Consider the following 18,307-nt stretch of genomic DNA (forward strand, 5'->3'; position numbering starts at 1 on the left):
TCGGAATTTCTGAGGCAATTTTATCAAAAATCCCTTAATGAATTGACGTCCATATAGGAGCAATAAGATTATTACTAGCTATATTATAGTAGTTTTACACCTTAAATAATTCTTCAAAAATTACTAGCTTAATTCCTGATGGCATTGCTCAGAATTTTCTGGTGAGTTTCTACGTGGAAGCGTTGGAAAAAGTTCCCTGGATTTATTGCTAATTGTGTATCTAAAGCAATCCTGTTAGAATTTCTGCAAAACTTTTCAAGCGAGTTCATGGAAGAATTATCGCGTTTTTTTTAACAAAAAGTAGGAGAAATCTCTGGATAGTCCCACAAAAATTCAAAAGTTTTAAAGGAGAGAAAAATAAACAAGCTCTGTTTAACCCCATCAGGGTTTTAACGTATTCAAAGTCAAGCAACTCCATTGAATAACAACCCCAACCTAAACAACCTTCTAACATTTCGTCAGAAAGCTCAAAATTTCGATTCAGATTTTTGGAGGGCTACAAACTTTAGTAGATTTGATTGGAATTAAGAATTCATGAAGTAAATATTTAGGAATTCAAAGCCGTAATTCGACTCAGTATCATCAAAAAATGTATTTGAGCCTACTTAAGCATCTACATTAGGGCCGCGTTTCGCTATAAGAAGACTCAGTTCTCTCATGCATGCAATCGATTGAACAAAAACAAATATCTGTGAAGGCTCCGAAAATGTGGGCGCACAAAGCCGCACCTCCAGTTCATTTTTCAACTAGCTCTAAAGTATCAATGATAATCAAGGGACTCCTCCTATACATCACTGATCAGAGTATCCTCCGAAACATATGCTTGTCATGCTCATTTTCAGTTTCCTACAAGCTATATCGAACTTGCATTCATTTTAGGAGCTAGGGCCCGGTGTGGACCGCACCCATCCCTAGCTACGCCATTGCCTCCGCTTTCCGCTCATTGGCACCTGCGACATTTGCGCCTAAAAATAGAAGATCACCAGCACTTATACACTGAGGGTGTCTGTTAGTCCCAAGCTTTCATCTGGTTAGTGGTTCTTTGTGTAAGTGCAGCTGATCTGGCGATACTGGAGTAGCAATCACGGGCGACCAATCAAGCTCAAGCTCTCAAACTCCATTGGTCCTAATATTGCTGCCACACGTTTCAGGAGCATAAATAGCCACTTTTTCAAATGTCTGGTCTACAATATCCATGCCATCCGTGAAGGGAGTCTGGACCAGCTGGAGGATCTAGTTTGTTTTGGAGCAGCCATCAACGCAATCAGAGCTTGATAATTCGAAACATACTCAACGAATCAACAGATCATCAGGATTACCAGTGGACCAAAGCATCATCCAAATTTGACCAAAACTTCGACCAATACCAGCAAATTTAAAAACCCAGACTATGCAACGTTGCAGAGATCTGTTATTATTTGAAGAGCTTCTGTCGTCAGTAAAGGCTCGTTGGATTTATTCTTTTACGGATAAATCCTTAACATAAACACGATGGATCAAAAACATTTCAACGATAAAAAATCTTGTTTTATTTGCCCTCTCCGGATTCTTCTTTAAACATTTCTACAAGTTTAAACTTTTGCACCTTACCGGATGTTGTTTTCGGAAATTCTTTCACCACCCGTAAGTACTTTGGCACCTTGAAATGTGCTAAATTCCCCTTGCAAAAATCCTTAATTTCGTCGAAAGTCAACATCTGCCCTTCTTCCTTCAACCTTACAAACGCACAAATCTCTTCCCCCATTCGCGAATCCGGCACTCCCACACAATGCGTTTCCAGCACCTTGGGATGCGTGTTCAAATAGTCCTCGATCTCCCGCGGAAAAATATTCTCCCCTCCTCGAATAATGATCTCCTTGATCCGCCCGACAATCTTCCCATAACCGTCCTCTCGCAGCACAAATTGATCCCCGGTACGTAGCCATCCATCCGCATCTAGCGTCTCCTTCGTTTTCTTCTCATCACCCCAGTAGCCGAGCATCATCCCCGACGATCGAACCCATAGTTCTCCGGGTGTCCCGAAGGGAACGGTATTGCCCTGCCCGTCCACAATTTTGGCTTCAAAGTGATCCATGATATGTCCGACCGTCTCCAATATTTTCTCTCGAGAATCGTCAAACAACGATTGGAAAACGATACCGCAGGCCTCCGTCAGCCCGTATACAGTTTTCGCCTTGCGGACGTTTAGGACTTCTAGGATATCGGAGAAGAGTTGTGGAGAGCAGGTAGCTCCTCCAGTGACGGCTAGGTCAACCGGCGGTAGTTTTATATTGGTTTCTCGGGCTTTGTTCACAAGATCAACGTACATGGTTGGCGTTCCGTAGATCGCTGTACACCTAGAATTTCAGAAGGGTGGTTAGGAATATTTGAGTATACCGCAGAAGGCGTAGTACTTCTCTTTTATTATCGCTTCAATCGATTCCATAGGTTTGTAGCGTGCCCCTGGTAGTACAATGGTTGTCCCATAGGTGAATGCAGTCAGGACACCAACCACCATAGCAAAAGCATGAAACAACGGTAACTGAAGACAGATGCGGTGCTGCTTCACATCAAACTCATTGCGATGAGCCAAGTGAATGGCGTTGTTAATGAACCCATTGTGCGTCACGAGAGCTGCTTTCGGAAGACCGGTAGTTCCGGACGTGAACTGCATGTTCAAACCACTATCCGGAGATATGCTGCTCTGAAGGGATTCGATTGCGCTGATGTTCTGTTCAGTTGGTAGCCGTAGCATATCTCTGTAGGATATTGTTCCACTAAAATTAAAGGAGTATTGAAGCAGGTTATGATACGGTTCGTTCCTGATCCTCGAACAACTCACGGCAATGCAGATCCATTATTCGTGTCTACGACAACAGTTTCGAGGGTGGGAACTCGGGTACTTCTCAGTTTACCAGGTAGACTGTTCTTCAATTCGGGAACCACCTGTGTTGTCAAATCATAGTAGTTCTGCGTGAAATGCTGTTCAGCCAATATCAAGGCTTTGACGCCAGCTTTGTTCAAAGCATATTCGGCCTCTGGAGCTTGAAATGCTGGATTGATCCCTACCTAAAATTATTGGTTTGATATAAAAGAAATCCAACAATTTTCATTGAAAGAAAGTCATCATAACAGAAAGCAAAACAAAATAAGAGGTCGTGACTTTATTTCTGATCACTTTGGACGGATTCAGATTTGAATAATTCTACTAGCTTAAATTTCTGTATTTTTCCTGACACGGTTTTCGGGAAGTCATCGACAATCCTTAAATACCTGGGAATTTTGAAGTGAGCGATTTTTCCCTTGCAAAATGCTTTCATCTCTGCGTGATCTAAACTCATGGATGAATCCTGAAGTCGCACATAAGCGCAAATTTCTTCTCCCATTCGTTCATCTGGAACACCAATACAATGCGTCTCCAAAATCTTCGGATGTGTGCACAGAAAGTCTTCCAGTTCCTTAGGGTAAATGTTTTCTCCACCTCTGATCACCATCTCCTTCATGCGACCAACGATCTTTCCGTAACCGTCCTCTCGTAGCTGGAATTGATCACCGGTCTTCAACCACTTGTCAACGTCGATTGTTTCTTTGGTTTTCTGCTCATCACCCCAGTATCCAAGCATGGTTCCGTAGCCTCTCACCCAAAGTTCTCCAGACGTTCCAAACGGCACTGTATTCCCATCCTGATCGACAACCTTCGCCTCGTAGTGATCCGTTAGATGACCAACCGTCTCAAGGACATTTTCCTTTGATTCGTTAAACAGAGATTGGAACAACACAGCAGAGGCTTCCGTCATACCGAAGACAGTTTTCACTTGTCGAACTCCCAGAGCTTTCTGAATGTCCACGAAGAGCTGTGGAGAACAGGCAGCTCCTCCCGTTACGGCAAGATCGACTGGTGGTAGTTTGATCCCGCTCTCTCTCACGGCTCGTACCAAGTCAACGTACATGGTTGGGGTTCCGTAGATCACCGAACATCTGTGGAAAACAAAGTTGTTACAATATTCGTTGGTAAATTAGTCTAAATCGCTACTAACTTCTCCTTGGCGATCGTCTCCAGCGATTCGGACGCCTTAAACCCAGGTCCCGGCAAGACCAGTGTTGTTCCGTAACTCATTGCACCTACGATCCCGATGACGATTCCAAACACGTGGAAAAACGGCGTCTGAACGCAGATCCGATGGTCTTTCAGGTCAAACTCGTTCCTGTGACCAATGTGGATCGCATTGTTGACGAACCCGTAGTGGGACATGAAAGCCGCCTTCGGTTGACCTGTTGTACCGGATGTAAACTGGATATTAACACCACTATCAGGAGGGATTTTCGACTGTAGTGCCTCAATTTTGGAAATTGCCGGCTCTGAGGGAAGATTGAGCAGTTCTTTGAAAGCGATGGCACCTCTGCAATTAAATTGATCATAAGTCTTACGAATTTTTTAGAAAAGACAACAATATCTTACGGCAGCTTGTTATTCTGTTCACTATCGATGACAACTGTCCTGAGCGATGGCAGTTTAGAGCTTTTGAGCTCGCTAGGTTTACACTGGGCTAGTTCCGGTGCCAGTTGAGCTAACATGTTGTAGTACTGCTGAGATCTGTAGCTCTCATTGGCAATGATGGCCTTCACCCCAACTTTGTTGATAGCATATTCAATCTCAGGTACTTGATAAGCCGGGTTGATCAGAACCTGTAGATGAAATAAGGGTTTAATCATAGTGTAATACCTAAAACCATGTGGATACATACATGAGAAATTATATGAAGAATAAAACTTATACACTTCAATCACTGTTCACTAACCGAAAGATCATGCAAAACTATTCGATAGCGAGGGTCTTTACGTTTGTAGAGAAGATTCATTGATAACAGAAGTTAAAGTCAACAGAAGAACTTTTCTTAACAAAAAAAAGTCCACCAACTCACCGATATCATTCCGGCTCGTGCCGCAGCCAGCGAAGACAAGTAGAACTGCGTTCCGTTGGGAGCCCAAATTCCAACGCGATCACCTTTCTTCAGGCCCAGCTGGTAGAAGGAAGCCGCGATACGATCGGCCTTTTCCAGCACATCCGAAAACGTGAGCCGTTTGTTCTCGTGACACGATACCAGTGCTTCATTGTTGGGATACTTTTCCGCTGCGATTTGTAGATGTTGGCCGACATTCCGATAGACCAGGGGCTTCTTCCCGATGTGATGGATGTAGCTTTGGTTGCGTTCGGTTGTGTTGGTGTTTGCTGAGCAGGCTAGGGGTTTGTAGGTGTGGATCGTTCTGAAATTAGGCAAAAAAAACAGGATGTACTTAGCTACATATTATTGATTCTCGATTTTTCGGTCCAATATTTTTAACAGCATTTAGGCAGCGTCCATTTATTACGTAACGCTAAAATTGGAAATGTTTTACCCCCTCCCCCCTCCTCCGTAACGTTTTTTGTATGAAAATTTTTAAATTTTTGTATGAGTCGTAACGCTTGAGCCTACTCCCTTCTTCCCCCTAGAGCGTTACGTAATTTGTGGATGCCGCCTTACGAGAAACCCCCGTGTTGCAAAATTGATTTTTTACGGATTATTCAAGAAGTTCCTGTAGGTATAAGCACATCTACTTGTTTTTCGAAACACTTCTTTCAAAATTTCCATAAATTCTATCAAGAATAACATTTCTTAAGGACTTCATTTCCTTCACAGGGCCTTCCTTAGCCGAGTGTTTAGAGTCCGCGGCTACAAAGCAAGGCCATGCTGAAGGTGTCTGAATTCGATTCCCGGTCGGTCCAGGATCTTTTCGTAATGGAAATTTCCTTGACTTCCCTGGGCAAAGAAAGCTCTCAGTTAATAACTGTAGAAGTGCTCTTAGAACAATACGCTGAGTAGCCGGCTCTGTCCCCATGCTAAAATGAAGAAGAAGAAGGATTTCATTTTAGAATAAACATCATACAACAGAATGAGTACCACTTCTAGTACTGCATTTGATCCCTTGGTACAGTAAAAGGTACCCAAGTTTGATATATCGCAGTATACTTTTTACTCACTTTTCTAGATTTTGCTCTATCACCTTACTTACTTTACTTTTGATGGCGCTTCTGCCTTCAAGACATGACCTGCGTCACAATGCTACGCCAACTAACTCGATCCATGGCTGCTAACTTCCAGTTTCTCGATCGCCCCACGCTTCTAAGATCCTGCTCCACTTGGTCAAACCACCTAGCTCGTTGCGCTCCTCTTCGTCTTGTACCGGCTGGATTCGAGGTGAGCACCATTTTTGCGGGATTGTTCTCCGGCATTCTCACAACGTGTCCCGCCAATCGTACTCTTCCAGCTTTGGCGACTTCACCGTAGAGTTGCGCAAGCTCGTGGTTCGTTCTTCCCCTCCATACACCGTTCTCAAATAATCCGCCAAAGATCGTCCTAAGCACACGTCATTCAAAAACTCCTTGCGCTTGCGGGTCTTTTTCGAGAATTGTTTACGCCCCATGCCCGTAGAGGAATACCGGTCTTCTCAGCGTCTTGTACACACAAATAGTACGGAGATGAAGTTTACCAGCCCGAAAGGTCTTGTGGAGTCCGTAGTAAGCACGACTTCCGGCAATGATACGTCTTCGAATTTCTCTGATTCACGTTTCAGCCTGGTATACTGTTCAGAAACCACCTGGTACGTTCTTACGACAATGTCCACGTCGTTAGCAAAACAGATGAACTGGCTGGATTTATTGAAGATCGTGCCCCGCATGTTGAAGCCCGCCCGTTTCATAACACTTTCTAGCGCAATATTAAATAGGAGGCAGGCGAGACCATCGCCTTGTAAGGCCTTAGCGTGTTTCAAACGGGTCCTATAATGCACCCGATATCTTCACACTGCACTGCACACTATCCATCGTTGCCTTGATCAGGCTAGTCAGTTTCCCGGGAAAACTATTCTCGTCCAAAATCATCCATAGCACTACGCGGTCGATGGTATCATAGGCCGCTTTGAAATCGATGAATAGTTGGTGCGTAGGGACTTGACATTCACGGCACTTTTGGAAGATCTGTCGCAACATAAAGATTTGGTCTATTGTCGATCGCCCGTCCACAAAACCGGCCTGATAACTTCCCACAAATCTGCTTGCCAGTGGCGATAGACGGCGGAAGATGATCTGGGAAAGCACTTTATAGGCTGCGTTAAGAATGGTGATCGCTCGATAGTTCTCACATTCTAACTTGTCACCCTTTTTGTATATTGGGTATATTATTCCCTCCTTCCACTCCTCTGGTAGCTGTTCTGTATCCCAGATCCTGGCTATCAATCGGTGCAGATAGGTAACAAATCTGCCCGGGCCTATTTTAATAAGTTCCGCTCCAAAACCATCCTTTCCAGCTGCTTTGTTGTTTTTCAGCTGTTTGATAGCATCCTTAGCTTCACCTATTGTGGAAGTTGGCACGTCTCCCTTATCCGCCATACTGATTAAGCCATTCCTCCTGCTGACTTGGGCTTCCTCCTCTGTGCCATGCAGGTGTTCATCGTAGTGCTGCTTCAACCTTGCAATCTCCTCACGTTCGTCCGTCAAGATACCTCCGTTCTTATCTCGGCACATTTCGGTTCGCGGCACAAAGCCTTCGCGGGATGCATTGAGTTTCTTGTAGAACTTACGCGTTTCTTAAGAACGATACAGCTGCTCCATCTCTACGCACTCCAACTCTTCCAGGCGGCGCTGTTTATCCCGGAATAGAAGGGTTTGCTGTCTTCGCTTCTGTTTGTATCGTTCCACGTTTTGAAGGGTTCCTTCCTGCAGCGTAATCACCCGCGTCCAATACCGTCTGACGCTCCTCGTCGAACCAACTGTTTCGCCGATATCCTTCCGCGAACCCAATGGATCTTCCGCTGCGTTGTTAATGGCTGTTTTGACATTACTCCAGCAGTCCTCGAGAGGGACTTCGTTGAGCTCTTCCTCTTCCGGCAATGCTGCTTCAAGGCTTTGCGCGTAATCAGTTGCGACTTCGAATAGCTTGAGTCGTTCCAGATAGTATCGTGGTGGGCGTCAGTACCGAATGTTGTGAACAACGGAAAGTCTTTGGCGCACTTTGACCATCACAACGACATTTTCACAATTTTCGACAGTCTATCGTCAAAAATCAAAAGTTTTCTTAATTTGAGTAAAATGTTGTATTAATTCCCGACCGATTGGTGGGAAAGTATTGAAATTCTACCGGTAAATGGCTGAATTATTAGTATTAAAAATCTTACATAATTTCGTGACGGTCGCAGCATTTTAGATTTTCAATTGGCACCCAGTATATTGCCGTAAGACGTATTTAACGTCAAAAATAGAATCCACACGGAATTCCCAGTATTTCTACACAATCCACACAGAATCCCTGAAGGTTTCGCACCCAAATTCCCAGAGAATTCTCACATGACTCTTATGAGATTATTACATGATTCCCAAAGTATTTCCAAGGGATTCTCTCAGAATACTAATTGTTTGCCACTTTACTCTCACAGGATTCCTTCCGAACTCACATCGAATACTTTTCACAGAACATATTTCTACGGTGTTTCCACGAGATTTCAACAATATTTCAAAATCACACTCACAGGACTCCCACAGTATGGCCACTAAAAGACCAGGATTCTCACATTTAATTATTTCCATTGGAATTGCAGAAGCCTCACTGAAATATAAGCATTTACACTGAAAAATCATTATCCTCACTGGAATTCCAGGATCCACATTGGAATCCAAAAATCCGGACTGAAAATCCAGGATCCACACTGTAATCTCAGGATTCACCTTGGAAATCAAGAATTCAAGTCCCAGTCCCACACTGAAATTGCAAGATCCACATTAAAAGTCCAAGATCCACACTGGAATTACAATGTACACTAAGGTGCGGCTTATTTTTCAAAACTTCTCAAAACCAAAAATTCTTATGCTCTACTGAATTCTAATCACATTAAAAGAGAAACCTCAAAATCTGAGCCAAAAATATTAAAATTTAGAGGGGGTGCAAGCGTCTTGAAGGTAAATTTTCAGGTAATGAAAAATGACCTTCAGTGAAGTAAACATAACTTTGATATTATTCAACCGATTTTGAAACTATTAAAATTAAATTTATGAAAACTCTATAGAACATCATATTTGTCTGAAATCAAAAATAGTTTTAGTTACAAGTAATTTATTCAAATATTTTCCTCATTTTTCTAAAAATTTCAAATTTGTTTGACCATAACTTCATGATTACGCCCGATTCCAAATCTTTTTACATGATTTTAAAGCTTATTTAATTGGTTTCAAACCTTTCATACATCCCATTTCACTAAAAAAATGTCTTGACCAAGTTTTTCAGCAAAAACTGAACAAAATCATGATTTTATAACGAAAAATGCCAGTTTTTTTTTTTTAATTTTTTGCCAGTTAAATATTATCTTTAAAGCTGAAACTGGTTTTTCTCATTTGTTTAACCTTTGTGAATGACTTAGCAACAATTTTTAAATAATTCTGCTACAAAAATATTTTTGCGTGTGTAAAAATATATATATATATGCACTATTCAACTCGTAATTTAGGCAAGATGCTTTATAAATTTAAGTTTAATTGAAAAAAAGCAACTTCCGGCGAAAAAAAACCTAAATAATCAATAAAAATTTGATTTTTTCATTGAAAAATCATGTTTTTGGGTAGTTTTTGTTGAATAACTAAGTCAAAACCATTTTTAAGAAAAATGTGTTGTATGAACAATTTAAGAACAAATAAATTTGCTTCAAAAACATGAAAAAAGATTCGGATTCGATTAAGTTATTATGAAGTTATGGTAAAAAAAATGATCTTTTTTGTAAAATGAGGAAAAATTTGGATAAAAGTATTTTTAACTAAGACTAGTTTTGATTTTAGACAAATTCGATGTTCTACAATGTTTTTACAAATTTAATTTTAAAGGTTTTTATGCCAAACGTTTCAAAATCGGTTGAAAAGTTACAAAGTTATGTTTATTTCACTGAAGGTCGTTTTTCATAACCTGAAAATTCACCTTCAAGACGCTTGCGCCACCTCTAAATGTTAATATTTTTGGTTCATATTTTGAGGTTTCTCTTTTAATGTGATTAGAATTCAGTATAGCATACGAATTTTTGGTTTTGAGAACTTTTGAAAAATAAGCCGCACCCTAATGTACACATTTAAATCTAAAGATCCACACTGAAATCCCGCGACGCACGTTACAATCTGGAGTACTGGAGTACTAGGATTTACACTAAAACCCCATTATCCACTCTGGAATCCCAAGATTCACACTGGCACACTACGATCGATACTGACATACTACAAACCACACTGAAATCCTAGGATCCACAATGCAGTAACACAATCAACACTAGAATCCCAGAATCCATACAGCCCAAGTAACCACGAGCCCGCTAATTCGCCTTTTTGGCCTTATAAGGCTATTGTACGGCCAATCAATGTGCAATGTAGGACATGACAGCTCTATAATAGCCCTATGTCAGCACGCAGGGTGCTATTTGGTTACATGGGTAAAGCACCAGGATCCACCTTGTAATCCCAGGATCTACACTGCATCCCCTGAATTTCAGAATCCATACAGGATTTCCAGGATTTCAACTGAAATTCCAGGATCAACACTTAAATACAAAGATCCATACTGGGAAGCAGTAATATTTAATTCACAAATGCAAATGTTCTGAGTTTTATATTTTTAAACAAGTACTACCACCCATAGCTCGTGACTTTATACTGTATTTTGGTTTTTGAAAAATTTAAGTATGTTTACAAACATGTTTTATGTGATTTTTTCATTTAGCTGATATGGGGTAACATTGATCATCCATGTAAACAACGTTCGGTAATATTGAAAATGTCGTTACTTACTAAAATCATGGCCCCTGAAGCCGAATATGATGTCAAAACGCTTACATCTTATTTACTGTTTAAGTTATTTTAAAATTACAAACACCTCGAACAGCAGAATATGCCTAAAGGTAGGCAATTTCCTAAGGGAATTCTATTTTCTTAACAGTAATTCGTCAATGTTGCCTAATTGAACATTCTTATAAAAGTGTTGACAGCGGAATGGTTTCTGGCGATGCCATTTTTAGTGAGAGCTGCATTTTCCTTGCTCATATCGCTTGCAGAACTTAAGTGAGACATGAATCTTCGGTAGTGTCATCCTTAACCATTGAAATCCTTGTTTCGCAAACTTTACAAATTTACGCATAAAGTTAACGCAATTTTTGCTGAAATCTTAATTTTTAATAGCTCATAAATATAAGAAAGAGAAGCAGCATTCAAACTTTGGAAACGTTTCATCAATAAATGATGATTACCGTAAAACGGGGTAACTTTGATAGTTTTTTCGAAGAAAACTTGAATATTTATGCATGCTGTTTCAAAGAATAATAATTTATATTTTTAAAACAAGTACTGGCATCCTAGCTATCGATTGCAGTCGATAGATTTCCTAAAGATTTATTGTGAATGGATATATAATTTTTCATATAATCGAAAGTTGGTTTTCTGTTTTGGGGTAACTTTGATAATGGAGTATGAATCGAACAAAATTGAATGAATAACGAACATTTGTAGGGCATTGCATACCTCTAGGCGTTTAACGTTATATGGAAATTTCTGACTTAGATTACAAAAATGGTCCCAGTTTGTGAAAATGCTATTCGCTAAGAGATTTGAGACCGTGTTCAAGTTTTATGATAACTAGGCTGTCAAAGATAAGTGGCCAACTATTCAAAACTACATGAAATAGTGATCGTAGAACAGATTGTTTGTGAGCGTTTCGAAAATGCTAAAAATGTGTCAATTTTTAATATTCGTATAAAAAGCCTCAAATGCACTTGATTCCAATGAAAATAGCTTTGACATGAATTGTCATACTAATAATCTTTACTTTTGCATTTGTTTTACTTAACTGATTAACAGAAATTTCGTTATTTTGTTTAATATGTTGCGGGTCTCGCACTATCAAAGTTACCCGCATTATCAAAGTTACCCCGTTTTACGGTACCCCAAAGTCTTGCACGGTAGTGTAATTTCCATTATCTAGGCGAATTGTCTGCATTATCTAGCGAATCACCACAAATCAGCAGGAACAAACTTCCCTCTTCTTTCTGGCTTTAAGTCCCCAACCGATATAGTGCCTACTTTTCAGCATAGTGTTCATATGAGTACCGTTATCCGGGGTAACATTGATCAGTTTTTTGGATATTTCTTAAATATTTAATTCACAAATGCAAATGTTCTGAGTTTTATATTTTTAAAACAAGTACTACCACCCATAGCTCGTGACTTTATACTGTATTTTGGTTTTTGAAAGATTTAAGTATGTTTACAAACATGTTTTATGTGATTTTTTCATTTAGCTGATATGGGGTAACATTGATCATCCATGTAAACAACGTTCGGTAATATTGAAAATTTCGTTACTTACTAAAATCATAGCCCCTGAAGCCGAACATGATTTCCAAACGCTTACATCTTATTTACTTTTTGAGTTATTTTAAAATTAAAAACACCTCGAACAGCGGAATATGCCTAAAGGTAGGTAATTTCCTAAGGGAATTCTACATTCTTAACAGTAATTCGTCAATGTTGCCTAATTGAACTTTCTTATAAAAGTGTTGACAGCGGAATCGTTTCTGGCGATGCCATGTTTAGTGAGAGCCGCATTTTCCTTGCTCATATCGCTTGCAGAACATAAGTGAGACATGAATCTTCGGTAGTGTCATCCTTAACCATTGAAATCATTGTTTCGCAAACTTGACAAATTTACGCATAAAGTTAATAACGCAGTTTTTGCTGAAATCTTAATTTTTAATAGCTCATAAATATAAGAAAGAGAAGCTGCATCCAAGCTTTGGAAACGTTTCATCAATAAATGATGATACCAACTTATTACGAGATGAGTCATTCAGATCAATGATACCCCGGATTACGGTACTTCCACAGTTATCCACTGAGAGTTTTCTTTGCCAATTGATCATTGTTGCATTCGTTTATCGTCGGGAAGCACGAAAATACTCCGTGTCTTGATGAAACAAACTTTACTACAGCTGATAAAGGCAGTGGGTGGACGCAACTGTACGAATCCGAGATAGGTTATCTAAATTATTCTCTGATTGACGGAGCTATTAAGCATTCTCGTTTGCCGCTGATAATGTTAATTCGATAATTTACAAACGGACAAAAATTAGGCGATGCTTCCTGCTTTGCGTTATCTACGGTTAAATGACCTGTGATGGATTACCGTATCTGGAAAGGAACGTCTGTGTTCTAAGCAAGTATGATAGTGATTGAAAAAGCTGAGTCCTGATCCGTATTTTTGCAGTTAAAGCATGATCAGAAGACTATAATGCTGCATTGGGTCATTAGAGATGCAATTACCCGCAAAATAAGATACTGCACTGTATCTCATTCTATTCGGGGTAATGGCTCATTCGGGGTAGTGGCGTTCGGGATAATGGCATTCGGGGTAATGGCGTTTAGGGTAATGGGTTGGAGCCCTTTGCAATAGGATGTGACTCATTGTTTATTTTCACCAAATCACTGCAATTCAAATGCAATGAGTTGAAAATCTCTTGATTTCAAACAGTGATCCATAATATGCCACAATTTGATCCATAATATGAAAATTGATCCATAATAGTGTTTTCAGACACTGATAGAGCTTTTAATTTTTATGCAATTCTGAGTTTTTTACACACCTAACAGTTTACTTGAACTGGATTCGACACTTATTGATCCATAACTGTGGGACCATAGTACATAAGAGTGATGCAAATTTTGAAATTTTGGCTTCCACTTAAACGATTACCGTAAATAGCATCCTCCCAGAGTTTGATGAATGATTCGGAAGAAATTTGACTGTACATACGCCATTTGAAGTTTATATGGAGATTACTATGGAAAACGCCAACCTTTCATGTTCAGCCGTCTATCTCTTCGTCATAATATTTTATGGAAAAGTGAACAACCTCTTCACATAGGAAATCCTTCCAGTTACACTTCAAATTTTGGCAGAATGGTTTTTACCATAATTGACACCGTTTAAGCATAGAGGAGCAAAAACTTTAAAATTTGCTAGACTGACGCAAATTACATATTTGATTAATTAAATATTCATTTTAAAATTTCTCCAGCAGATCTCGCTTACAAAATCTACGTTCAATTGTATAAACCGATTCTATAAGTTCAATGAAATAATAGTTTGACTAGTTAATTTTCGATAATAGATTCCGTGGAGTCTTACTAAAAGCAGTGCTTTGTGATAGTTCAAGCAGTAAGAATAGTTTGTGGCTGCTCGGTCCAGGAATTGGTGAGCTCGTTTCATCCTGTCCTCGATCCCACCTGACTATAAGGATGTGGCTGGCGCCGTTTTTGACGTTATACGAATAGAGGCACTCAATTACGCACACTGAAGTAGGTTACTGCCCATCCAAGGCGAACATAATTTCTGAACATTTCTGGACAAACATTTGGAAAAGGTCCTAAGAAGTCTTGAGCCTCTAGTTCAGAAACGTTGCTGTTGAGCCCTTTTTAACCTGCCCACGAAAATGACCGCTCTTCCTTATAGTGGTATTGGTGAGCGTGATCGAGTTGAAATGGGCTCAACAGCCAATGCTTTCCAACGTCGATGTGCCCTTTTGAAATGTTTCACGTTAAAAAAAAGTTACACAATACAGGTCGGACTCGATTATCCGGAGTTTAGTTTTTTTTTTCTTATTCCGGATAATCGAATCACTAAGAAAAAAATTTAAATCTTCGATAAAAGAGCTTAAATATTTTTTTTTTTTTTGTTGTTTTATTTATATGATGCGGTGGTGTAACCAGATTAATTCTTAGAACAGTAGGGGTCTATATAAGAAAAAAAATTTTGACCAAGCATACACAAAAAACACTTTTTCAAGCCCCCCTTTTCTTAAATACGTTCAAAACTGCAAAATCATTCATATTGTATATTGCAATACCAAATTTATCAATAAATGTGGAGGCTTGCCCCAACCCACCTCGATCTTTTCAGCCGAGGCTACGGCTATCCTTTCGGCTATCACAGAACAAAACTCCACCTGGAAAGCTATTATCACCGACTCAGCCAGTGTGCTGAGAGCCCTTGAGAACCCAAAGAACAAACACCCTTTGGTGCAAGCTATCAGAACAGCCTCAAACATCAACACCATATATGTCTGGGTCCCCAGCCATTGCGGTATCAAGGGAAATGAAGCTACGGACAAGCTGGCAGCAGAAGGCAGATCAATAATACCAGCGAACCCCGAAGTACCTGCAGCGGATTTGAAAATATGGATCAAAGCAGTTTTTGCTTCGGCATGGGAGAACGAATGGAGACAGGTTCAAGACTCTTTTCTACGGAAAATAAAAGGCGACCCACATCGCTGAACCGACACAAAAAACTGGCAGGACCAGAGAATACTTTCTAGATTACGCTGCGGCAATACCAGATTCTCACACGACCTCGGATCCCGGGATGGTTTCCTCAAACAGTGTACGGTGTGCTCAACCCATATGTCGGTAGAGCACTTGATTATTAATTGTCCTGCATTCCAAATCATCCGAGATCAACATGACATCGGTTCCAGCATTAGAGATGCATTATCCAACGATGCAGGCAGAGAAAAATCAATAATCGAATTCCGACTACTAACACCGACTACTACCAAATAACATAGACCTGCGTAACCATTTATGACAAGGTTGACGGACGGGACTAGACGAAACATGCTTACTGATATGTTAAATGGACGAACGACGACTACACCCCCGAAGGCCATGAACACTATCCACCTAAAACTGAAGAAAATTAAGTTCATATCCTCGAATTTCGTAGGAATTTAAAAAAAGCTTTATATACCCACATACTGTAAAAATTACCATAACTCTTTTCTTTCAAAAGAGACAAACCAGCTCAGGGCTGAAAGTCTCTATAATAAAGCAATAAAACAAAAATACCAAATTATCTCAGATTCATGCGTGAAAATTGAAAAACAAGAACATCAAAAAACAAATTCCGAATAATCGAATCCCGGATAATCGAGTACCCGGATAATCGAGTCTCCGGCTAATCGAGTCCGACCTGTATTGAGTGCAACTCACACAAAATATAGCTCTTCTGGCCCATCACTTTTTAACATATGCTGGAAAACCTGTTGTTAGGATGATTTCTTCTTCTTTTTGCAGAAGCTCTGTAATACTAAGCATCTCTGTGCGTCGTGTAGTTTGAGGATATTAATCAAAAACCAGCACAATATTGATTTTTCAGGATGATTGTTGGTCTAGAGGAGCCCGATTTTGTGTAAAAAGCTCTCTTAAGCTTGGCACGCTATGTCCAACCCCCTCCCCAGCTCTCTTGAAGTATTTGTGTATAACTACTAAGCTGAATTCCGTAGGAACTGAGTAAAGTAAAGTTGTATAGTCACATAATGATTTAGTATTGTGAATGAACCCTAATTAGACCCAAAGAAAACCTTATTTTGCATTATCATTATTTTTTCCCTGCTATCAGCACCGCAGGTTCGTTGCACTAGTTTTCGACCTAAACCCTTACGCTTCACATTTTTAATAAGTTCACCTTACTCCACTCGCAAAGGATAACTTCTTCGACGAAATCCGCAACATAGCGAAACGCAGCCTCGGAGCTCGGTAATTAAAAATTATAATTTTCGCGTCGCTCTACAACTACACGCACTAACGTCGCAAATTATTCGCTATCAGTTCGCTAAACAGCGCAATAAACACTCGGTAATCAGCGGTAATGAACGATTGAATGGCGCGGTCACGAAAACGGCTTAGCTTAGCTGGAACCGAACCACCGAATCGCTGAACGACGACTAACTGAACTGAAGCAACCAAATGGTCGGTTTCATGTTTGGGTGCGCGACCGGCTTCTTATCATCCAGTTTAGAACCCATTATCAAGTCATTTGCATTGCTCGTTCATTCGCGATTTTTTTCGCCACCAAGTCGTTGTGATCTTCTCGGAGGACTATGGACTATTAGGTGGCCAAAAATCAAAATGACTCGTTCTGATGTGTTTTTCATCTTTTTCATTTTTTCTAGCTTTATATCCCAAATATTACGTAAATGGTTATTTAGTTTGGCACATAATATACTGATGAATGTTTAGTATATTTTGAACATTGAAGCATGTGCTTAACCAAGAGAACATCTTGGTAGCTATATCTTGTTCGTCTTGGAGGCTATATGGTGATATAAGGTATGTCTACTTGAACTCCTTGGAGTTTAGGTATTCAGTGCTAATCAGAAGCCTTAGTATTGCAAGTAATACTCACGTAAGATCAAACAACTAAGATCCATTATGATTTAAGTTCAACGCCTATCTAAGGTTGTCCAAATAATCCATTGATTTTTTGGGCTTTAAATCTACACGCATAACCAGTGAACTTTCAAACGTTAATGAATAGTTTACACTCCAACATGCTCAATAACGGTTATCCAAAACCTTCTTTGAATGTTAATGAATGAGGTTCAAACCCAAGCAAATTCAAACAAAAACTTGGAGTCCAACAGCTTTCTAGGGTTATCCAAGAACTCCTCCAAGAGCCTAAGTTCACCCATCAACAAACTTAACCAGCAATATACTTCTTTTTTGCATTACGTCCTCACTGGGCAGAATCTGCTTCTCAGCTTAGTCTAGGAAATTTCCATCACGAAATGTTCCTGAATGTATTATTTCACTTCAAAAACATGGTTTTAAAAACAAAATTTCTACTTTGTACAACAAAACAATTTTGAAAATATTTTGACCACCAGATTACACGGAAATTACCCAAAGTGCGGGGGCTCGACAGATGATCGAATGTTTGGTCGCGACTGCGGAATTGGGTTTGTTCGTTTGTTTGTTTGTTTGGGTGGATTAAGTCTCCTTTTGGGCGAATGAATAACCGGTATTTATAATGGTAGGTATATCTCGACCGGTTGAATTTGGGCATTGGCTTTGCACTGTGAATGGGGCATGACAAAGAAATGTGCAAATTCATGGTGATCATGCTTGGAAGGCGTGAGCGAAGATAAGGTATTCTGTGAAATTTTCCACGTATCTTCCATCCTCAGGTTGAAGACCTAAGATGTTTTGAGAAATAGAATCCCATTATTTTTGTATTTGTTTTCATGAACACTATTCCAAACTTATTTTTAGCATCAAGGTATTCTAAACTTGTTTATCTTCTTCTTCCTGGCATTACATCCTCAATAGAACAGAGCCTGCTTCTCAGCTTAGTGTTCTTATGAGCACTTCCACAGCTATTAACTGAGAGCTTTCTTTGCCAATGTTGCCATTTTCGCATTCGTATATCGTGTGGCAGGT

General features: G+C 39.9%; 1 protein-coding gene across 2 annotated transcripts; it reads right to left on the reverse strand.

The window, feature by feature from the left end:
* Nucleotides 1–1,496: 1,496 nt before the first annotated feature.
* Nucleotides 1,497–16,837, reverse strand: LOC5575209 (acyl-CoA synthetase family member 2, mitochondrial). Of its 2 annotated transcripts, none has more exons than XM_021846211.1 (5): nucleotides 16,554–16,835; nucleotides 4,902–5,244; nucleotides 2,822–3,048; nucleotides 2,394–2,756; nucleotides 1,497–2,336 (listed from the first exon to the last, which is right to left on the reverse strand). In XM_021846211.1, exons 1-5 carry the CDS (start codon nucleotides 16,598–16,600, stop codon nucleotides 1,529–1,531), a joined length of 1,788 nt encoding a protein of 595 aa, XP_021701903.1. In that variant the 5' UTR covers nucleotides 16,601–16,835; the 3' UTR covers nucleotides 1,497–1,528. The 2 variants fall into 2 exon arrangements, with proteins under 2 accessions (XP_021701903.1, XP_021701902.1); XM_021846210.1 differs by lacking the exons at nucleotides 1,497–2,336; nucleotides 2,394–2,756; nucleotides 2,822–3,048 and adding exons at nucleotides 3,129–3,957; nucleotides 4,017–4,379; nucleotides 4,439–4,665 and having other exon boundaries at nucleotides 16,554–16,837.
* Nucleotides 16,838–18,307: the final 1,470 nt, after the last annotated feature.

This window comes from Aedes aegypti, chromosome 2 (assembly GCF_002204515.2).
Source record: "Aedes aegypti strain LVP_AGWG chromosome 2, AaegL5.0 Primary Assembly, whole genome shotgun sequence".
NCBI lineage: Eukaryota > Metazoa > Arthropoda > Insecta > Diptera > Culicidae > Aedes > Aedes aegypti.

Coding starts and splice junctions, on each gene's coding strand:
- LOC5575209 (XM_021846210.1), bottom strand. CDS start 16,600: ATGTTGCGGATTTCGTCGAAGAAGTTATCCTTTGCGAGTGGAGTAAG. Junction 4,666..4,901: donor CACGAGCCGGAATGATATCG/GTGAGTTGGTGG, acceptor TTTCATCTACAG/GTTCTGATCAACCCGGCTTA. Junction 3,958..4,016: donor GAGACGATCGCCAAGGAGAA/GTTAGTAGCGAT, acceptor TGTTTTCCACAG/ATGTTCGGTGATCTACGGAA.